The 23,973-nt window shown below is 39.3% G+C and overlaps 1 protein-coding gene across 4 annotated transcripts; it reads right to left on the minus strand.

Annotated features, from left to right (window-relative positions):
• Nucleotides 1-591: 591 nt before the first annotated feature.
• On the minus strand, nt 592-23,101 carry zeb1a (zinc finger E-box binding homeobox 1a). Of its 4 annotated transcripts, none has more exons than XM_079875301.1 (10): nt 22,948-23,101; nt 14,279-14,440; nt 11,985-12,032; nt 10,266-10,406; nt 9,965-10,167; nt 9,728-9,833; nt 7,232-8,844; nt 5,390-5,953; nt 5,119-5,293; nt 592-3,728 (listed from the first exon to the last, which is right to left on the minus strand). In XM_079875301.1, the coding sequence occupies exons 1-10, from the start codon at nt 23,003-23,005 to the stop codon at nt 3,127-3,129; spliced, it is 3,672 nt and encodes a 1,223-aa protein (XP_079731427.1). In that variant the 5' UTR covers nt 23,006-23,101; the 3' UTR covers nt 592-3,126. The 4 variants fall into 4 exon arrangements, with proteins under 4 accessions (XP_079731427.1, XP_079731424.1, XP_079731426.1 ...); XM_079875298.1 differs by having other exon boundaries at nt 5,119-5,290; nt 22,948-23,100; XM_079875300.1 differs by lacking the exon at nt 22,948-23,101 and adding an exon at nt 21,639-21,915 and having other exon boundaries at nt 5,119-5,290.
• Nucleotides 23,102-23,973: the final 872 nt, after the last annotated feature.

Here is a 23,973-nt window from a genome sequence, read left to right on the forward strand (position 1 = left end):
TGTTACTGTAAATGCTTTTTTTTTTTAAAAGTGAGAATCTAAATAATTGAACCCAGAACAATTCTTTAATGCTGTTGATACATTGACAGATTATATTTTTATAGGTAAAGATGCAAACTTACCATGTAAAGACAAAATAGAGACGTAATCAGATGCAGTTTGTTTGTTTCATCTTTGATTTCCTGTTCTTGCACTCCCTTATTTCACACTAAAATGAGTGAAATGCTGTTTTACTCCAAATATCCTCTCCCGTCTAATGGGGAATTTTTTTTCTTTGGGGGAAAAAAACTCACAAACAGTGGATTTGATATAAAACTTAGACCCAAAATTAAACAAGCCTATAATTCTTAAAAACCTAAAAAGCATAAAAGTGATGAAAACCTGTCAGAGCACTGACACAGCTGTTTTATATAGGCTTATTTTATTATAATTATAGGCTTGTTTAATTTTGGGTCTAAGTTTTATATCAAATGCTAAACATCTTCCAAGATACCAACTATTGTGTGAAAATTAGAAATAATATTAAATATTACCATGCTTTCACTAAATTAGTTTGAGAATGAATAAGTAATTAAGAAATGACCTGGTGCTTCACTTCATTTTATTGTATGGGGCATCATAAAAGGAAACAAAGGAAGAAAAATCTTACAAGTAGGTTCATCATCACCTCGTGGAATATGTGACATTTACACACACAATGCAAAGTTGGCACAAATGAAAATAAATGTAAATGAAATGGGTTGACTGATTTTGGTTCCAAAATGGCAATTTCAACACCAGTACAATAACATGAATCCATGCTCTTCATCACAGGTTTAAGGGTCATTTACTATTAATTACCGTGAATCTGTTGGAAAAGGTTCAGGGTTTAATAAAAAAAAATAAAAAAAAACAATGGGTGCAAATGTCTGCCTGATTGACTTTCTGTGGTAGTATTAAAAAATAACTTGAAGTTATAAAACTAATACTGTTCAGTTTGGATTTATATACTGTATATCAGGGTTTAACCTCCTTCGTGGCACTGAAATTCAATCTAAAATACATTGTGTTAAACTACAACATTGTGTATTACACACGCAATAAATAAAGCAATACAAAAATAAGACGTATATAAAAAGGTTCTACAAATGAAACATTTGTCAGTGACAATAATACTGATGGTATTACACAATATACACATGCATAAACACAAATAATAAACATTTTGAAATACATTGAAATTAATAATACTGTAAGGTCTGCTCAGACACAATCAACTAAAACATATTAATCCTATGCGCCTCTTCCAAAGTGCTGCTTTAATTGTGCACTTCACAGTCATATTACATACGGTCCATATTTGTCGGATGACTTAAGCATGATACATTTTGTGTAGTCTATAGATCCATGAACCTAGGAAATCTTAACAGAGAGAACACCTAGATGAAGAATATGGATTTCCTTATCAATACAATCCTATGGCGGGGAGAGAGAACAACTTTTTTAGGAGCGCAAGGTGAAAAATTGTAACAGCTTGAAAGTGCGCCATTTTGATTATCACAGGTAGATGGCAGTGTTACAAACTTTAATATTTTTGTACATTTCTCAAATCTGTTGGGTTTTTGACCAATATTGACATATATTGTTTACCTTTTATATAAAGTCTATATTGTCCACACTGGACTGTGGAGCACTATTTTAACTATTTGTGAATGGCACTTACAGCTTGGCGGTCTTGCATAAGGCTGTGGGTGTGCAGTTCCTTAGAGCATCACCAATGAACACAGACTGACATGCTACAACATAAAGCCACACAAAGATAAACAAAATAACAGGTGAAACTGCCTTTGAGGTTGAAATGACAAATCCTTTTTTTCTTACTGACGGTTTTTTTTTTCTTATGTTGTCATGATTGTGAAAAGTATCTATACAATTTTTTTTTTTTTTTTTTTGTTTAACTGTTACCGACAAACTTTTTGGAGTGCTTATTACAAAACATTTTTTCTCAATAGAATTACAATCTAATTTGAATTATTGATCAGTTGAGTAGTTCATTACAAGTGAACAGTTCAAATTATATCAACAAAGTGATTCAATTGTTAAATGACAATAAGCATTCCTATGAATATTTCCATAATTAACGATTCGTATGATATTGAATCATTAATTCTTAATAACGAAGTGCAATCTAATTTCCTTCATAAGGCAGACAAACAATCACATGGGAAAACAAGGCAATGCTAACAACAGATTGCCTGTTTAACAAGACAAAAATACTGAATGGTATTTTAAACTTGAGGCATTAAGAATCTGGTAAGTCTCACAAAGAAATGCCCAGGTCATATTTCACACCAAAATAAAAATAAAGAGTTGAAAGAAAATTATATTTTGTATGAAGAAAATATTCATGACAATTAAGCATGAAAACCATCCTGTCTGAACAGTTTTTCTTTTTTGTTTATTAATCAAAAAATCATCATGAATTAAAATGTATGGCATAAATAAATAAAAAGTCTATACTTACAATTGTTCTTTACAAACAATGTAGACTTTTAAAAAAGGAGTGTGTTAAATTGTCTTCAAGATAATGCCTGTGATGGTCCTAAAAATAGGCCTAATTTTCTTTATGCAAAATATGATTTCCTCATGTTTTTCTTTTGATTTTTGGAGTGAAATATGACCCTTTTGTGAGAATCACCCCTGTAAGTAAACCAGTTATACCTGCAGTGCAGAATTTAGTTTTGTTTCTGAAAACTTTAAAATACTGATTTTCGTAAACTTCATTGGCAAATATAAAGGTATAGAAATCTGACTGTACAGAGCAACAAAAACACATGAACACTGAAAATTTGACATACCGAGGTCGGTTCAGTAACGGAACAAAGCGAAACAACTGAAACTTTTAAGTCCTATGAAGTCTAGTTGAGTTGGAGTTTTTGCTTCTCCTTTTTTTCCTTGTTATACTCAAATACTTTTTCTTTTTTTTTTAAACAAGGAAATGTTGTTTTGTAAATCAGGCACACCCGGGTTTTATACACAGTAAAGAGCTGAAACGGTTTCCATAGCAACCGACGATTAGTTTGATGAAGAGCTCATCACCTCTTTCATTAGTCCCACGTGAGTGACAGAAAGAGGAGCGTTCGTTCTTCAGTCCTCGACTGCCATCTCTGTGTTTCCTTCATTATGAGTGAGAACTGTGTCCTCTGCACTGCCTGAAACCTCCCTCGATTCCTCCGTCTCCATAGCATCCTCAGTTTCCACGGTTTCCCCGACTTCCTCCTCCAGAGTGTCAGTGTCTCCAATCTCCACCTCCATAACCATTCCTGCTTCCTCTGTCTCTTGCCCGTCGTGTCCTCTGTCCTGCTCTTCCTCTTCCCCGCTCTCCTCCTCATCCTCGTATTCCTCTCCTACTCGCACCACTCTGATATCGCTCATGTCCAGAGCGGATAAATCCTCTTCTTCCTCCTCCTCCTCGTCCTCGTCCTCTGCGTCGCTCTCTCTCTCGTCTGAGTCGAGGTGAGAGGGAGGAGTGGAGGTGCTGATCTGTTCTGGCAGTTCATGAGTGTCCCTCTTGCAGTAAGAGTATCGGTGGTTCATGTGCTGAGAATAAGAGCCCGAGTGAGAGAAGCGTTTGCCACACTTGTCACACTGGTAGGGCTTCTCTCCGGAGTGTAGTCGCGTGTGCTCGATCAGGTGGTGCTTGTGTTTGAACGCCTTATTACAGATGGCGCACTCGTGAGGTCGCTTACCTGGGAATGATAGGCAATATGTTAAGTTTACCATAAAGGGAGAACAGATTAAGAGGTACAGTGGCTGCAAAATGTATGAATGCCACTGTATTAGATCATGGTGTATTTATATATATGAACACCATGTAGGAGACTTCATCTCCCACACAGCCCAGTTGCTGTTTGGATTTAAATAGGCAAATGATCGATTATTGGATCATTTATTGCAGTGATTATTATGTTTCTAACATGTTATATGTTTGGCAGCAGTTCTTCTAACCTTAATTGATAGTGTGTAGCTTTAATTTCTTAAACAACCATGTCGAAAGATGTATCATGGCCATATTCCAGGATGACAATGTCAAGATTCATCAGGCTCAAATTGTGAAGGAAAGTTTGGGAGGAGCATGAAGAATCATTTTCACACTTGAATTGGCACCTCTGAGTCCAGACCTTAAACTCATTGAAAGTCTTTGGGATGTGCTGGAGGAGACTTTACAGAGTGTTTTGGCGCTTTTCCACTACACAGTACCGGCTCGCCTCGCCTCGCCTCGACTCGGCTCTGTTTGGTTTTCCACTGTGTAAAAGTTGTACCTGTACCTGCTTCCAGGTACTTTTTTTCGTACCACCTCCGGCGAGGTTCTAAGCGAGCTGAGGCGATACTAAAATGTGACGTGAAAACATGGCAGACTGCTGATTGGTCAGAGAGAATCGTCACTATTCACTGCATCATCATTGCACGCGCCAGACGGAGTATCCTGAATAAAAAACAGCAAAAACAAAAACATCCAAAAGCAGCATACACTCGATTTCCTCCATTGTCCTGTGTGTGTGGGTAGCGGGTGTGTCTCGCGCGTCTCGCGTAAAAGATTAAGTCACGGCAGTTTCCTGCGGCGTCGCTATGACGACCAGGTACTATTGTGGAGGTACTATCTGCAATGGAAAACGGAGCGAAAAGCGAGTCGAGTCAAGTCAAGTTGAGCTGGTACTGGTAATGGAAAAGCTCCATTTGACTTTTGCATTGCCAATACAAGATCTTGACCAAAAGAGGTGCATCAATTTTTGGTTAAGATCTTGCATTGACAAGGCAAGAGTCAAACACTCTTTAAAGTCTGCAAATGTCTGATACCAACTATTGGAGGATACATCAGTGCGTCAATAGTTTTAATATTTTACTTGTATACATTTTGCAGACAGTTGCATCCAAAGTGACTTATAGAGCAATGAATGTTTATATTTATTATTAGTAGTAGTATTTTTTTTTTTATATCAGCACTGTTTTTCTTGTAAGAGACCTTGGAGTTGCAAGAGGTTGCCAGCAGTTGATCTACAGGTATATTCTGTTTTCTAATACTATATTAATACCTTTTCAAGTGCCCAAGTGCTGTAAAGTATGTGTGGCTTTACGTACCCGTGTGTTCATACTTATGTCGCAGCAGTGAGCTGCTCTTCTGAAAGATTTTGTCACACAGATCACAGGCGTACAGGCCCCCGACAGTCTTCCTCCTCTTCTTCATGAGAGGTGAATCTTCATCGTTCTGGTCCTCGACCCCTGACACGCAGTCAGAAGCGATGTCCGGGACCTGCTGAGGGAGAGAAACACAGGGCGAATGAGTCTGGAATGATGTTCTGAAGAAAGGTACGTGCAGACCTTAATGTTTGTGTGCATTTGTTGTGCTTACCGGACAGTTGTTGAGTATCACCGTCCCCTTCGTGTCTGTCGAGACACTGTCAGGGGTCTTGATGCTGGAGTTGGTGGTGTAGGTGTAGGTGAGCTGAGGAATCAGGATGGTTCGTTTGTTACCGGATATTGCAGTGCCGATGCACGGAACACCACCTGGCTCTGCTATGGCAACCAGTGTTGGCAATGACGCTGTCATGATGTTTAATTGACCTGTGGTGCTCTGTGTCACATAGATGGTGTTTCCTGGCAACGGTTGCTTCTTGAGGCAGGTGAGGTTGAGCGGCTCCTTTTGAGTGGAGACCGGCAGCTTAGTGGTGGTGCTGGGTTGAGTTGGGCTGGACTTGGGGAGTGAGAGGTCCAGCGGTTCAGACTGCAGATCCTCCTCTACGTCTTCTGTCTTTACAATGACGAGATCATCGGTGGAGAGACTGGCTGGAAGGGAGGCGGGTGAAGCGGCACTTTCATTTTGGGTGTCCTCTGAGGTGTCATCAATGGGCTGAGTGGGAGTGCAGGTGGCTTGAGTTGAGTTCGTTTCTTGAGGCACAGCAGATGGTGTATTTTTCTTGGTCAGACAAAGAAAGTAAGACATTATTAACATGTTTTGGAACAACTCATTCATTTTAAAAGGCATCATTAGTGGCCACCTTAGAAATAGTTTTTAGGGCTTGACACGCTTATATAATTGCCTTGTGCATTAAGTGAAAGTATTAACATGTCTAATAATAATTGTTATAATTATAATGAACTACAATTAAGAAATTATATTATGCTTTAAATATCTGTAAATATATTATTTGTTATATGTACACACTTTTTTAAAGTTTTAGGCAAGATTTTCTAAATGTTTTTCAAAGTAGTATCTTGTGCTCACCAAGGCTGCATTTACTTAATAAAAAATACAGTAATATTGAGAAATTTTCATGTTGATATATACAGTGTGTATATATATATATATATATACATATACATATACACACACACATATGTACATACATACATATATACTAGTCATAAATACATACATACAGGGTTTGAAATTAACTTTTTCACTCACCGGCCAATTTGGCTACTAAATTTGTAAGTTACCGGCCATTCAGAACTACTTCTAGCCCAAAAAATAAATAAACCATATTAACTACATCACAGCTTATATATTTTTTATACAATTTGAATTTCATACATTCATTTCTTATTCAACCAAAATTCTGTCTAGCCATCATCCTCCCTTCCCTTTTCATCCTCATCAGCAAAAATGTATTTTTGGTGAAACATCAAACACCATGCAGAACAAAACGAACCTGTGGTCTCTCAGGATAAGCCAGGGTCTGCTAAAATTGCAGGATGTTAGAAAATGACAATGTCTTTTCTGTTAACCAAATGCTCAAATGTCCTCAGAGCTCTCATCTTCAACTGTTTCAGTAAGGAAGTGCTGTTTTTCACCTCTGTCTTTGCGTGTGAACTGTGTGAGCTCTGGTGGTCTGTGGGAAGTATCGCCACATTATTGTTTTTTTAATTTAATCTTCACTATTGCTTCAATGCAAATAAATCGCGCGCCGTCGCCGTTATTTGTTACGTTGATTAAGGTCTTTGCTGAATAAAATATTTATTTCCAAAAACCTTTTGATATAATTGAATATACGTGTATTCTGTATTTGTATTTTTAGAGTTTAAAATATTATCATAACTTTTCCGAGCTTTATAGAAAATCATATACGGTAAGCTTATTTAATCATGAATCCATGATAAATAGAAATAAATGACTCATTATTGTATCTATGTTAAACTTTTACATAATTACACAATTATTTGTGTTCATAACAGCCCTAATTTGTCAACTTACCTCTTTGTCGTTTTTCGGGTTGCTTGCACCCTGGAGCAATATCCTTTTCGAGCGCATCTTCTGGTACCACTTGCTGACCGCCTCTAGAGGTAACTTGACAGTCTTGGCCACCTGTGCCAGCTGCCTGTCAGTAGGCTCTGGGTTCTGACTGTAGGCCTTTAGAAGAGGGAGGAGGCGTTCTGCTGCTCCACTCTTATCCTTATCCAGCAGAGAGGTGAGAGAGATAGTTGTAGGCGACGCTTTGGCGTCACTGTCTTGCGAGTCTGCGAGCTTCCGTTTACTCTGGGAGCTGTCACAAACCAGACATGTCGCATAGTTATGGAAGTTATCTCCGCAGGCGACGCCACTGTGAACCGTTCCAGAGTGAGAGACTGCATCAGTTGTTGTTGTTTGTTTCCCTTCTTCTTTATTTCCATCTGTCTGCATCTCTTCTTTCTCTCCTTCACTCTGCATATCAGTCTCGATCTTGGACGGAGAGTCTGGTTCGGTTTTGATTTTGATTTCTGGTGGTGCAGTCAGGTTTTGTGGTTCACAATTATCCTCCACCGAACTGGTATTTTCAGTTGTCTCTTTTCTTTCTGCTGCTGGTGTGTTTGTAGTTTTGTCTGGGGTTGTTTTCATCTCGGTGCCCTGCGTGTTGGGATTGGCGACAGGCATCTGTCGAACCACAAGGCTCTGCGACCCATCTGCCCTCCTCACTAGCAGTAAAGTTTGCTGGGTGAGCTTAGGTTGTGCCGCCCGAGCTTGGACCAACCTGGCGGCCTGCGCTGGCGTTATCTTGATGATAGATGGCGGTTTGCTTTGGACTGGTTTAATTATGTTTACCTGTGTAGGTTTAGGTGTACCTGATGCTTGGGTTTCGGTCAAGTTGGACTGTACCGAATTAAGCTGGATCACTTTTGGCTGTGCGATGTCAGATGCTGTAGATTTTGGTTGCGCCATACCGGTTTGGGTCACTGTGGGCTGCATTGTGTTCACTTTTACTCCCTTGAGTTGTGGGTCTAGCTGGGGGTTGTAGTTGATGATAATTTTGGTATTTCCGTCTTGACCCACAACCGGTAGAGAGATGGCAGAGATCACTTGGGGCTGTCCCTGCTGTGGCTGCAACATGACAGCTTGCGTCTGCGCTTGGCCTATGATTTTAGCATTTGTTCCATTTGCATTACCACTAGTCAACACCTGCCTGCCCTCCATCGCAGCGTTCAGCGCATTCTGTAAGTCACTAAGGTTGATGCTGATTGGCTGGACCAGCCCGACAGTGGGCAGGACCAAGGTTTGGATGACGCCTTGCGGAGTCACGACCCCGTTGGCATTTGTGCCGGCTATTGTAGGTGTTGCTGGCGCAGATTTGGGTTGGTGTTCAACAGGCTCCTGTTTGATCTGTTTTAGGGGGAGCTGCTCTTGCAGAGGCTTGTTGGTAATTTCCACCTTCTCCCTCAAAAGGATTTGTGTGGGGCGAGAAATGGTAAGAGTCGTTTTCACTCCAGGTGCACGAGGCAGGCCGTTGACCGCTTTGGTCACGCTCGCACACTTCTTACTGCTGATGTGAGAGCTGTAGGACCCCGAGTGAGAGAAACGCTTCCGACAATTAGAGCATTCATATGGCTTCTCACCTGTAAAAACACAGAGATAAAGAAGCTTATGGATTACAAAAGTATATGTAGATGTGTCTGATATACACTACTGTTCAAAAGTAAGTTTGAACTTTCTGTTCATCAAAGAACTCTGAAAAAGATTGTATCAAGGTTTCCACAAAGATATTAAGCAGCACAACTTTCTTCAACATTGACGATAATAAAAAAATATTTCTAAAGGACCAAATCAGCATAAGGATCATGTGACACTGAAGACTGGAGTAATGATGCAGAAAATTCAGCTTTGCATCACAGGAATAAAATGCATTTAAAAAATATATCAAAATAGGAAACAGTTGTTTTAAATTGTAATAATATTTCACAAGATATTTTACTGTATTTTTGATTGAATAATTGACCTGTTTTAATTAGCTTATTTCATTAACCTTCTGAAGGTTATTAGAAGCCCTTAGAGGAGAAAAAAACAATTACACAATTGCAACTTTATCTTACAATGTAACTTTTTAAATATTTATTTTATACCGATGTGCAAACAAGCTTCCTTTTTTTCCGTTTCTGAAACATACCAAAAATCTGTCTCTTAAAAGATGTTTCCCTCAGACATTGAAACTAAACAGTGTGAAAATGTCTGCAACTGTACAAAGTTCCTAAATATTAAATTAGGCACTTGTCGTTTTCCATAATTGGCGGTAGATTCTCTATAACAATCATTTACTGTATAACATTTACTAATACGTTAACCCTTCTCTGGAACAGGGTTTCATAGTCTAGGGTCAAAACTGGTTTTAATCCTAATGTTGATTTAAAAGTGGGTGGGTTTAATCTGGATCTACAAAGACATTAACTAGGGTTATATCAGAATCATTTCTGTACTTAAGTTGTGCCGTGGCTGGCAACTGACCGCTGTGAATGCGCAGGTGCTCCTTCAGGTGATGTTTGTATTTGAAGGCCTTGGAGCATTCTGTACACTTAAACTTTCTGTTTCCGCCCGACTGAGAAATAGTCCGCTGAGAAAAGAGACAGGAAAACGTTTGTTCCTTCAAAGAAGTTTGAGTCAACATATGACTGTGAACAAGAGCTCAGTGTCATTTCCTCTGCAGAGGTGTGAACATCACGAAGGTGTGAGTGCTGCTTGTACCTGCTCTCGGACGTGTCTGTGTGCGGTCATGTGACGGACGAGCTGCGTTCGGTAGGTGAAGGTGTAGCTACAGAGGGAACAGCAGTAGTTGTCATCGCCCTTTTCATGCCGTAGTTTAATGTGTTCTTTCAGCGACGTATGACGCTTGTAACCACGGGAACAGTGAGGACAGGTGTGCAGTTGGGAGAATGCGTCAGGAGTACCTGACAGAGAGAGAATCGTAATCAATATATGCATTCAACTGTAGAGGAAAAGCTGATGGCAATTGAAGGAAAGACCAAAAAAAAAAATAGTTTGGTACCGTTCTCATCGTGGACCCCTCGTTCTGGCGTTCTCTGATGCTCCTCCTGGGCGTCTGAGTAAATAGGCTCAGTTTCCGTCTGCTTTTCCTCACCGGCCACTTCATTATCAGCACAGTCTTCCTCATCAGTGACACACTCCTCTTTCAAACACACACAGGCAGATTAGATCAACTAAAACGCACACAAATACCCTCTTCTCAGCTTCTGTTTCAGCATCAAATATATTTGCATTTTTATTTGAAAACACATATTGTGATACACAAAAACAAGGTATCTGAAGGGTTTTTTAAGAGGTGCACAAATAAAATGAATAGATACCATATGTAATTTATGTGCGGGGTAGAGCAACCAAACCACAAAATGACTGTAAAAACGACGATTTAAATAACTCTTATTCTATCTTATTCTTATTTTTATAATGCACATTAGATTCTTTTAGATCCACTGGCTGAATGAAAATAAATGAAAATTCACTCTCTGACAGTAGGTGACGCTTTATAGGGGTACAGCAGAAACACAGAGGATACCCTGGTAGCCCTGTATACAACAGAGATGTACTTTTTAGAAACGCAATGATTTTGCACGATAATAAATGCACCGTATTCACTGAAACCGCAAGCCTGTATAATGCACAACAGTTTTACTTTGAAACATGCAGTGCTCACAAATAAATCATAGCCTTTTGAGGTTTAATATTTACATTAAGCCATATCGTGATCCTCATGAAATGATAATTAAGACCGTTCTAATACCGTTTAAGATATTTAAGACCTTTTTTATTGCTTTAAGCTTTTAAGGACCTGTGGGACACTGAAAAAAACAACCTGACTGAGGCCTTAAGTGAAACACACATTGGTTTAAATGGAAACGGTGTGACATACACTGACACAGAATTTGTATGTTGGAGGGTAACATAGCAGTTTTTTAATACAACAGTGTATTAATATTTGACCGGGAAATGGGCCATTAAGACCCACGCCTATGTGCTATGGAGGCGTGGGCCAGGTCGTATTAACGACCTGAGAGAGAGAAATGAGCTCACACACAACTGATCCAGCCATCCTAGCCCTAACACACTCTCACAGACATGTCAGCTATTTTTCCCTTTACCAAAATAATTTCAAGATCTTTCCATGACAAGAAGGCCCAAGTGGCCCAAATAAGCCTTAAGATGGCAACCCGAATATCAAACTATAAACTTGTTTGATATATCCTGACCCCATCACTCCTGTTTCTCCCTGTTGTTTCTAATGTATGTCTTGCTGTCCTGTCTTAGGGCTGTAATACACTTTCTGGTTTTGTAAATGGTAACAGAGAAAAACTGGGCATCATACACTAAACGACTGAGGATCGCACACTACCAGACTTTCAAGTTGTTCCGAACACAACAAACTCATGCAGAAACGCGCCTTGTTTCTAGAAGACGTGTGACAAATGAAAACAATGTGTTCTAAAATCAGCTCAAAATATCTAACCTGTTTGGTCATCCTCTGATTGGATGGGATCATAGTCTGAAGCTAAAAACTTGAGCCTGTGCCCATCTCATGCTACACGATTTTGTGTGAAATCTGTCAACTCCACCTGCCAAAAATTTGCAGACTGGCGTCAACTCATCCATACTGAAAGTTGGGGCAAAAATCTCGTAGTGTAATCCAGCCTTTATACTGGTAAAAGTCTATGAAATTAACAGAAAAATAAAAGTGTTGTACTAAACTGACCTTTGACCCTTATTTCTTGTATTGAAGCATCTGGCCCCAGGCTGCCATCTGTTGAAAGAAAACAAAAACAAATCTATTACTTCCTTGTTTTGATGAAATCAATGTACTATTAAAACAGCAGCTTTCGTTTCTGCTCTGATAGCCGCAAGATCACAGTAAACACGGTGAGTGTGTGTTAGAAATCAGGAATGGTGAGAGAACATTGTGTTTGGTACGTTTTTCGTCTTCAAACCAAATTTGGGTCTCCAGCGAAGTTTAAATCCCGTCTGGCTAGCGCGCTTCCTATAATGTTTACTCATTAGATCTAGGGATGGGGCCGATCCGATCCAGTATCGGTATCGGGACCCGATACCAGCGTAATTCACGTATCGGATTTTCCCGATCCAACCTGCGGAGATATCCGATATCCATGAGTCATGTCTGCGCTCGCTTTAACGTCTGCTGAAATGACTCCAAAAGTGATTCCCGCCGGCTAGTCTGCTAGCTGGCTGCAAACTGTGGAATGGATTTCCTGAACGGAGGCGCGGCTCAATGAGACACAGAGTTATGAGACACGCCCCCGCTCAGGAATCCTATTCCGCAGTTTGCGGCTAGCCAACAACGTCCGCTGTGTGGATATACTTCACACTGGAAACACCGCAGAGCAAGACAGCAAAATGTAATGTTTGCAAAGCTGTAATTCAGAGTCTTTTGAAGCTTCCTCGCGTCGTACAACACAACGAACGCAATCAAACATTTAAAAAAGCACCACGTTACTGTGCGTTCACACCAAATGCGAATAGCGCGTCAAATTCGCGTCTACCGCGTCTATTTTGAATCCATTCGCGCGTCCAGAGAAAAATTGACGTGCGTAAAAAGCAAAAGTTTGAAACGAAATTGACGCGCGTCTGAGGCAAAATCCGCTTGTTTGTTTGCACGATGCTGACGCTGATCGAGCATTTACTGCATCGGAGCGAGGATCACCCTTCAGATAGTGTGTGTAAGATGTTTAACGTTAACGTTACACTTGCACTTTTCTTATATTTCAAGACGCAAGTATTTGACATTTTGGGAATGTAATAAATATTGACATCATGACAATCAATTTGAAACCCCAGCTGCATATTTGTTTTCAGAATGGGATTTTTCCTGTTAACAGGATTTCCTGTTTTTCTGACTTCCTTTTCTGACCTTATACTTACCTCAAGTTGCCTTTTGGGACATACATGCATGCATACATACGTACATAACATATCATTACTTGCTTGTTGAGAGAAGTTTATTTCAGCATCATATAAAATAAACAATAATGATAATAATAATAATATTAAAGCAAACACAGCTCTGGTATCGGAATAGTATCGGTATCGGCCGATATCCAAATTCAGGTATCGGGATCGGATCGGAAGTGAAAAAATGTGGATCGGTGCATCCCTAATTAGATCAGTAGGCGGCCTTTTGTGGTTGTGTTTGAACGCGTTCGACCACATGAACGTTTACACTACGAAAGCAATCCGGTTCAATGTGTTTTCGACTACCTCTGGAAGTGGTCAAAAGTGAACAAACTCAAAATGTTTTAGACCCCGTTTACACCTGTATTTAACGATCAAAACGCATCTTAATACCAAGTGTAAACAGATTATGTACCAGTTAAGGCTGTGACACACAAAGCCGACGTCAAAGAACTAGCTGTGACAAAAGCTAACCGTGTTGTTACCTCGCGTTGGCTGCGTCTCGGCCAAAAAGCTGCGCTTGAACACACCAAAAGGACTACAGGCGACTGTCAACTAGCATGTGTGTTCTGTGCCAGCGTGTAGGGAAATAACTGTCTTTATCAGCAGGTATCAATAGTCGATATTCATCATTCAAAAAGGGAAACTGAAGCTAAGACTGTGGATATACAAAGCAGCACTTGCTTATCATTTTGAAAATCAATCATGCTGATCACTTTCTTTATTCTAGATTCTGGAATGCTTATGTAAGATACTTAAAATTAGAACAGCCTTCTGTGTGTGCCGCTCGCTAAACTGAACAGCCAATCAGAGTGATCTCTCTCACCGATGGCCCCGATACCAATTCAACAAGCTGAATTGGGGGAACTCCCGCCGATGTGAGAGAAACACCGCAAAAACGAGCCCTTCAGACACTCACCGATGGCCGATTGTCGACCATGCTGTGGTAAACATCAATCATCCTTATTCTTGCAACTTTGTCTATTACATAAATCCTTAAAATGTTTAGGTTACAATTGCATTGTTTTGGTTTGTAACCAAAATAAATGCGTTAAGTTTCTAATCTCTTGTTTGTTTACTCACCGTCCTGTGTGCATGTGTCAGAGAGCTGCCGTGCTGCTTTGAGCTGGAATACTGAGGACTTTTGGTCAGGATCGTCAGCAATACTGTCCTCCTCCACAATGTGCAGTTTGTCTTCATCATCTGAATCTGAGGTCGCCTCTGGCACACTGCTAAAACTCCTCACTACATAACGGAGAGAGAGAGAGAATGGCCTATTCATTTAAGGATCACAGATGTTCCAAAAGGCAAATTAACAGTGATATTCATACTCTCCTTTATCTATTGGCCATGTTTGATGCTGTTAAAACACGCACAGTCGCGCACATGTTTGCAAACAGGACACTTCAAGTAGTGATGTCTCTGTAATCAGTAACAGCTGTGATTTTTTTTTTTTTTAAATTATTATTACTGTAAACCTAAAATGTAAAATTATTGTGAAAATAGAGGGTTTACACAATCAAACATGCACACACACACATCCCTGATGAACAAATATATGAGCATGCATACAATAAAGGTAGAATTTGTGCCCTAAAGACAGGAAGTGAGATTCGTCTATTTTTAGATCAGTTTCCTGCAGCCCAGAAAAGCTTTTTACCTGCTGTGTGACATCATCAAGAGACACGTTGAAGAAAGGAAAGATGAGCAGTGTTTAAAAGTGTTTTTAATAGCATGTTAGTGCAGATGCAGCGATTTTGACACATGAATCCCATTCCTTTCTCTAAATCCGAGAGCTCTAGTTTTCAAATTGTGCACAAGCATATGAGGTACTGGAAAACTCATCTCTAACGTGTGTGTGTGTGTGTGTGTGTGTGTGTGTGTGTGTGTGTGTGTGTGTGTGTGTGTGTGTGTGTGCTTGTGCATACATGTTGGGATACAAAGAATATTTCCAGATGTGCATGTCAAATCTGTGTTTTTAAATACACACAGATTTAAGCCTGCTTGGTTTCTATGGAGCTCATCCAGTTTGTTCTCACTAGCAGAATTTGAGGATGTAAACAGGAAGTGATGTAAAAGTGATCTGATTGTGCAAAAAACAGTTCCCGTTTAAGGTTTCTGTTCTCTGAAATGATCTGTGCGAAGTCATTTCACATACCTGTGCATGCAAGAAATGGAAATTATGATTTTTTTTGCCATACAGATGGAAAATGTTCTCTGTTCTCACAGCTGATTCAAATCACTGCTGAATGTCTGTCCCATCCCGTGGACAGCTGAAATCACAGTCACTAGAACAGGTGTGTAGTAATCAGAGATGCTTTTGGCCCTGATAAAAATACATTTGAAATTGCAAAAATTCATTTCATTCATTGTTCCAGCCACAATGAGAGGAGCATGCGATCATCTCTGAATCAGCATGGTGGATCTCATCATAATTATTTTTTTTTTTAAACAAGTCGATTGATTGTTTCCTAGACTCCATACAAGCTATACTAAAGTTCTCTGTGGCAATAAGAGACACTCATAATGACAAAACTGATTGATATGAATCACACTGTAAATTTCTGTCTGTTCTTTACACAAAGCTATAGACCTTAGTCAGGATAGTGCCATATTTAATTTTCGACTGCAATGAAAACGAGGCTGTGAGGGATATAATTGCAGTGCGTTGATTGTACCGTTGTTTAACAACATATCGATTGTTCAGCTGACTAAGCACCTTTTAAGAAAAAAACCCTCAAAGTTGTGAAAATGATGTGATCCAAAACCTTTATAAAGGGCGTGCCATTGTGTAAAGACTAAGTCTACCCCTCACAGCCTTGTTTTCATCTGCATGAAATTCAATATGGCATTGGCATCTAACCTGACCATGTTCTATTGTATCAGTAGACTTTTAATGTAGCACAAGAGTTAATTGTATGGAAACGAGCAGCATGAACATTCTTCAGAATATCTGCTTTTGTGTTCTACAGAATCAAGTCATTCAGGTTTGGAACGACATGAGGGTGAGTAAATTATGTTTTTGTTTTTTGGGTGCACATTAAAGGACATGCGCACTTGTGCTGCCTTCATGGGTGTGTTTATTGTGCACCACCTGAGTGACAGACCGTGTTGGCAGGTAGAACCGTTTCCAGTGTGACTTCATAATCAACACAATCAGGTCACCATGGCAAGCTCCATTTTATGTGACACTTCCTGGGATGTGTTGATTTGGCTTGTTATAGAGTGCACCTGCCACCATATGTGCACACACACACACACACACACACACACACACACACACACACACACACACACCTAACCACAGACGCTCTGACTTCACATAAGAGAGTACATTCAGGATCACCCTGATATTCTAAAAACAAATTAACCAATGAGTGCATTAACTATAAAAGCACATTGAATTTTACGTTTCTGTTTGTGTGTATATGTTAAAAGGGGATGAATTTAAAGACTGCCGAATAAACATTAAAAAATATCTAATGTCAGCAATAAACTTAAATGTATTGTGTGTGACTAGGAAGAAATTAACATTTTTAGCAAAGACCCATTAAATTGATCAAAAGTATCACTAAAGACATTTAATGTTACTAAAGATTTCTATTTCAAATAAATGCAGTTCATTTGAACTTTCTATTTAAAGAATCCTGAAAAAAAAAAATGAAAATATTTTCTGTAGTATAATAATAAAACTGTAATAACACTACAATACAACAAAAACACTTTTGAATGATAGTCTGTTTATTTCTGATATATTAGATCTACTGTAATATTTTGATCTGTGTAGGCCTATTTTTTACAGTCTATGGTGTAGGCCTATGTGTTTATATATAGTTGCACACGTTTACAATACCCTCTTTTGTCTTGTAAGTTTATAAACTCCTTTAATGTAAACATACAAAATATAACTTTTTTTTTTAAATATAGTGCTGGTCTTCAGAAACTATGTAAGATATGCATCTATCTATCACAAAAAAGGAAGTTACACACCAAAAGATAACAGAATGATTTCTGTAATTTCAGTTAATATTTTGATAAATATCATGCGGTTCATGCAAACTTATGAACTCAATAAGTTTGAGAGAGAGAGAGAGAGAGAGAGAGAGAGAAGGAGAGAGAGAGAGAGGCATGTAATGCAGTATGTGTGTGTGTGTGTGTCTTGGCACATAATCTATTTAGGATCACTTGGGAGCAGTGGTGGTCACCTGAGGTTTGTTTCTCCCAGGTCTTTAGGTTAATAAGAGCCCTCATGTACACACACTGTATGAGCCACGTGAGACCAATTAAAAACTTTTCTTTTTCACATCCATGTAAACTTAATCACCGACATATATTATCAGCTTCTTTCGATCACACAAACACAAGTCCCTCCCAACCCTCCCCCACCCTAAAAAAAGAAAGAGAGAAGACCCCCCCCTTCACCCTGAGAAACTTTCCCCCTGCCGTACAAAGAGGCGGCAAACCACTGGGAGAGATTAGCATGCAAAAAGAGATGCCCAGCAGTCACAAGCCCCCCCACAAACACGGAGTGAAATGTGAAAAGCTCTTTAATGCCCTCACATATCCCTTTTCCATCAGCGGGGAAGTGTGAGAAGAGCTCAGTGCTACAGGTGTTCTTATTGTCTTTGCTTGTTCCATGCATATACCTTTACAACACACATTGAGACATGCATTACAATGTACTTCATTGTTATAAATGTCATTGGCATAATTTGAAAGGTAATTTTCTAATCTATCTAGCGAAAGAGATAGAGGGGGAGAGTAATACCTGATATTATATCAATATTAGTACAGTTTATAATACCTGGCAAGAAAATTTGAAGATACTAGCATATATGAAGAGTTCAGATGCAAAAGCCTCTAAGTGCCATCTGAAATTTTCTTCTAAAATGAGTATTTTTATCAAGCTCGTATATTTAAGTTCAGTAATTTCACTTTAATGACAATTAATAGGTAATTTTCATTGCCATAAAAGTGAACATACAGTGCAATGCATAAGTGAATACACCCATGCTAAAGTTGACTAAAAAGAGGAATAAAAAATCATATTTTGGAAATTGAACTTAATGCCTTAATTTAAAAAATTAGGAAAAATCCAACCTTTAAGGACACCAATTTTCTTTGTGAATGAATAATGTATCGTAAATAAATAAATGTTCCTCCTTAAAATACATGGTGCATAAGTGAGTACACCCCTATGTTAAATTCCCATAGAGGCAGGCAGATTTTTATTTTTAAGTATTTTTTTTTTTTTTTTTTAGGATACTATGCATCCTGATAAAGTTCCCTTGGCCTTTGGAATTAAAATAGCCCCCCATCATCACATAGCCTTCACCATACCTAGAGATTGGCATGGTTTTATTTCAGTTAGCCTAAAAGCTAGTTTGATTTGCATTGAGAGATGATCTTATGGAAAGTACCCCATGCCAATCTCTAGGTATGGTGAAGGCTATGTGATGATGGGGGGCTATTTTAATTCCAAAGGCCAAGGGAACTGTATCAGGATGCATAGTATCCTAAAAAAATTTTTTTTTTTAAATACTTAAAAATAAAAATCTGCCTGCCTCTATGGGAATTTAACATAGGGGTGTACTAACTTATGCACCATGTATTTTAAGGAAGAACATTTATTTATTTACGATACATTATTCATTCACAAAGAAAAATGGTGTCCTTAAAGGTTGGATTTTTCCTAATTTTTTAAATTAAGGCATTACATTCAATTTCCAAAATATGATTTTTTATTCCTCTTTTTCGTCAACTTTAGCATGGGTGTATTCACTTATGCATAGCACTGTAAGTGAACATAAACATACAAGCTTGATAAAAATGATCATTCTAGAAGGAAATTTCAGATGGCACTTAGAGGCTTTTGCATCTGAAGTCTTCATATACACACACACACACACATATATATATATATTTATTTATCCCTTAAGATTATGAAACAGGCAGTTGAATTCTTAAAAACAACAATCCAGAAAGAAAAGCTAAATGATAACATGTGTGGCCTCATAGGTCAGGGGTCGACTGAAAGGGTCAGGAGGAATGAGGAATGGAAAAAACTAGGGATGTCCCGATCAGGTTTTTTTGCCCTCGAGTCCGAGTCCGAGTCATTTGATTTTGAGTATCTGCCGATACCGAGTCCCGATCCGATACTTAATACATAAAAAAAGAATAAAGAAGAGCGAAAAAACAGATCCAGGATGTTCCTTATTTTTTATTTAATTCACCTTATTTTAACATTCAACAACTCTGTTAACAAACAGAGCACTTCTGTGAGGTAGCTTGAACAATCAAGTAATACATAAATTCTTCACTTTTGGACTTTAGTGCAACAGTAAATATAAAAAAAGTCTAATATATAAACAAATAGCACCTCAACTTAAAATACCCGGCAGGCATGTAAACAAATAAAAAATAAAAAGTGCTACAGTGTTTGCAAAGCCAGTAATGTGCTTTTAGGAACTGCACTCCTAACTCTTACGCCGGTTTCACACTGCACTGTTAGCAGAGCGTGCAGCGCGTATTTTTTTTCGCCGCCCATGTTACCAGATTAAACCAGGCTTTAGAGCATTCACACCGCGCGCAGAGGCGGCGCGGCAGTGCCGCGATCGTTTCGGCGCCGAGTCTATTTTTGCTGCGCCGCTTTTGCTGAATTAAAGTGACAATACATTGATCATGGCCAAAATACACCGCAGTTTTATCCAAAAAGTGCATTGATGATATCTATTGTGTTTTAAACAGTCAATCAAATGACCAACAGCAATTTAAAAAGAAAACAAATGTCCAAAAACAAACTTGTTGCCATAACAATAAAATCAAAGATGAAACAAAAGTTATATAAATGAAATTATTAATAAAATAAGCTTCTTGACAAGTCTTTTCTCTTAAATGTATTTGAAAACGAAAAAAAGCAATGCCAACTTATCCATTATAGAGTAGCCTACTCTGTCTGTAGCCTGCCCTACACAACCCGCGGTTCAGCCGCGCGTGACAAACGCTGCCAGTGTGAAAGCAAAACGCACGTGTCCTGCTCCTGCTCACCATACGCACTGCTCCTGCGCTGCTTACTAACGCGTGCAATGTGAAACCGGCGTAACTCTGTGCCACCGCATAAATATTGATGTGTTAAAAAATAATGAGAATATATATATCCGAGTCCTGATCGGGAGGTAACGTCCGATTCCGATCGAGTCTGAAAACACGTGATCGGGCCCGATTTCCGATCATGTGATCGGATCGGGACATCCCTAGAAAAAACATGCCCTCTCTCAAAGCATAGGCTAACCTTCATTTCATGTTTTCTGAAATATACCTTGGGTTACTAAAAAAATTCTCAAAGCAACGACTATCTGACTGTCATTTTCTGTCATTTTCTGTCTTTCTGCATCTCACTTGTAATGTAAGTGATATGTAAAATGCACACTTCTAATATTATGTGCTCCCTAATAACATTCACTCACATGACACATTCTCCAGGACTGATATCCTACACAAACACACACACACACACACACACACGACAGCTGATTCTACAGAGACATCTCTCCAGAAACAAACATGAGGCTGAGTAACTGGACCAATGAAATCCAGCGTGTGACCTCATTTCCGTGTAGTAACGCCCTTAAGATCGTACGGCCCCGTGAACATGTCAAGCGCGAGAAGAACCACGAAGAATGAAAATAAAAGTCACAGCAGCTTCACTCCTCCTAGTGCTTACGTCACACCACCCGTTCGTCTCACAATACATCCGTCCGCGCCAAAGCAAACCCCTATTTGCTGTGTGTATTCTTGTAAAATTGTATGATCTGTCATATCGCACAAAACAACCGAAACAAATCTCAACATGTTTGATAGGGATAAAACTGTAAATTCGCTCTATAACGACGGACACAGTGAATCAGCGCCTCTCTGGACCTGAATAGACTACCTATGTTTCCTTTACAAAGAAACGTGAGCTGCAAATTGTTACTGTCGTCATACAGCTTAAATCGCGTTTAAATATTATATAAAAATTGTACAATTACAAAAAAATGCCAATGAAAGCACCTATGTAGGTGTTTCGTCACCTATCCTACCTGGCTCGTCTCCGACATGCGAGAGCAGCCGCCCCGCCCTCACTGCAGCAAATAACGGTCCACACACCGCCATTACAGAAATACCTTACGGGAAAAACGACCTGTTTGACTTCTGATCAGTGATACGACGGACAGCACCTCTAATAACCACCTTATGCACGAAGTCCTTCTTTCCCAACCACTCTACAGCCGCTGAAACTAAACTCCGGCGCGGAAATAAAAATATAAACAAAACAATCTGTTTTCTAGCAACGAGCATACAGCGAAATATCACTATAGTGGATGAAAGCTAAATAAAAGAGGTCATCGGTCTAAGCTCGACATAAGCACGTCTGCCATCAAACACCATATTCTCTCTCTACCTGCACAAGTTGCCATTTGCCGTGGAGTGTGCTGGGCGCCTCTCTCGCGCTTCTGTCGGGCAGATCGCGTTTCACACACCGATTCCCGTCCTGCGTCTGTGCAATCACTGCTCTGGACACGCGAGGAGTGCGATGAACGGTAAAAGATGACATTGGCTCGCTCCGTTGTCTTCTCACCGTTCAGGTAAACACGTTGACGGCTCCTGGGCGTGTTACGTCGCGAGCGGATCCGCGCTGCTTGTCACACGCACGCACAGGAAAAGGTGCTCATAACGGCACTGCACGGCGGACTATATTACCGGATTACCGAAAAGGTTATTTAAAGAGAAAGTGACGTCGAACCAGAAGTCAACATTCATTCAGTGCAATATTGGACGTGGATGTTTGGATAATAATGAAGAGGGTGAATGCAATAGCCTATGTACTTTTAAAGTTAATTTAATACATTTTATGTTAGATCTTATTGATATAGGCATTTTTCTCCAGACTTTATTGCACGTTAGATGTAATGGCATAAGCTATATATTTAATGAGAAGGAAAAACTTTTAATAATATGACAGATTGTTATTTGCTTTTAATTAAATAAAAATATTATCTTGTAAAATCTAGAAAAAAACCCCCATCTAACGTTAGCTACAACCATGGCTTTTAAGATTCAGGACTGGTCGCTCTTAAAGAGACAGTTCACTCAAAATGAATATTCGCTCATTATTTCTAACATTCGTGTAACAAAAAATAGAGACGTTAGGATGAATGTTATGGACTGACAGGCTTGGTCACCATTCACTTACATATTTTACAATAAAAGTGGATGGTTACTGAGGCTGTCATTCTGCTGAACAGGTCCTAACATACAGGTTTGAAACAACATGTTAAATGATTTTGGCGTGAACTGTCCCTTTAAGTATTTTATTAAATTTGTGAGTCCCGTCAACTGTCAAGAAGCCCTCTAGGGATCAGTCATTTGAATGCCATAAAAGTTTCAGCTTTATAAGCAGCAGATACTCTAGTACAGCACTATTTGATTCAATCTACGCCACAAGTTTCCTGATCAGGACAAACGCTAAAATACTTAATTGTGTTTAATGCGGTGTAACTGTAATGCACACGCAGCTAGTGCACGAGACGCGCGTCCTTCCGTATAACGGTCCGGGCAGACTCAGGTATAACGGTGCCCAGTCCACTCCCATACTGCACAACTTCACAAGTCGTCATTAAACTAGTCTAAAGATGGAAAAACAAATTTAAAACAACTTTTCTGCCTTTCGTTCTAGTGCGTGTGATCTGATCTCAGCCTGTGGGACTCACCGTTGTTGCGTTGTGGTTGTGTCTGTTTTCTGCGCTGGCACCTGGGGCCATCCGCCATGATTTTTGCGCTGTGTCTAAACGGTGCCTCGCGGATTGAGCCCCCTCTCCCCCCTCTATTACCCCCTCCCCATACCAGGCCCCTCTCCGCACCTGGTTTACGACATTCTGCTTTACGACATAACCTTTTTATGCAGTGAGAACACCTCTCCCCTGACACCCCACCCTCTATGGGCAGCTTTCCATTGCTTTCAAATACGGGGAAACATTCTGCATAAGTAATAAGCGTGTATTACATTAAGTAAGAACGGGGGAAAGAGTTTAGAGCGACATACGGGGATATTTCAGGGAAAAAAGAGTTGTTGTAATATCGGGAGCGCCCCCGACAGGCTGGGAAGTCCGATTACGTAGTTTAACCCTTTAAAAAGAGGTTAATATCAGCGTCAGTGCACTGCAAACATAATGAAAGTTGTGAACACGTGCGACACGACTGATGCAAAAAGTGTCAGTTGTTTTCTTTGTATTACTCTAGTTTTCTATTTCATTTCAGTTCACTGCATAGATAATTGAGGTTGGTTGGATCAGGATTATTTTTTGTTCAAAATCATACTTTTTAATGAATGCCATATACAAGAATGACGGAATGAGAAACATTCAATTCAAAAATAAAAAAAAGATATATAACAAAGCCGTGCCAGAGTACATACGTTAATAATAATACAAAACAGAATACAAGTGGAAAGGGTTGCCATACAACTAACTTGCAAGGTTATAAGCTCTAATCGCATTTTCTACTAGGCCATTACATTTTCTGTAAAACATTATTGTAAAGTTTGAAGTAATTTTTAAAAATGAGAAAAATTTCATTTCATTTCATTTCATGATGATGATTAATATATATCAGACAAATGTGTGGTAGAATAAAATAATAAATGTTTTAATTTCTCTGTTGGGTACCAATCTCTTTAAACGATAATCTTCTAACACCTAATACTAGTACCCACAATAAAACTTTAGTCATGAATTTAA

The sequence above is a fragment of the Squalius cephalus genome (genome assembly GCF_949319135.1).
Source record: "Squalius cephalus genome assembly, chromosome: 7".
Taxonomy (NCBI): domain Eukaryota; kingdom Metazoa; phylum Chordata; class Actinopteri; order Cypriniformes; family Leuciscidae; genus Squalius; species Squalius cephalus.

What these genes read in the sequence shown, in the direction of transcription:
- zeb1a (XM_079875301.1), bottom strand. Translation starts at nt 23,005, where the DNA reads ATGGCGGATGGCCCCAGGTGCCAGCGCAGAAAACAGACACAACCACAA. An exon ending in ACAACCACAACGCAACAACG is followed by an intron (nt 14,441 to 22,947) that starts GTGAGTCCCACA and finishes TCCGTTATGTAG; the next exon opens with TGAGGAGTTTTAGCAGTGTG. An exon ending in ACAAGAAATAAGGGTCAAAG is followed by an intron (nt 10,407 to 11,984) that starts GTCAGTTTAGTA and finishes TGTGTTTGAAAG; the next exon opens with AGGAGTGTGTCACTGATGAG.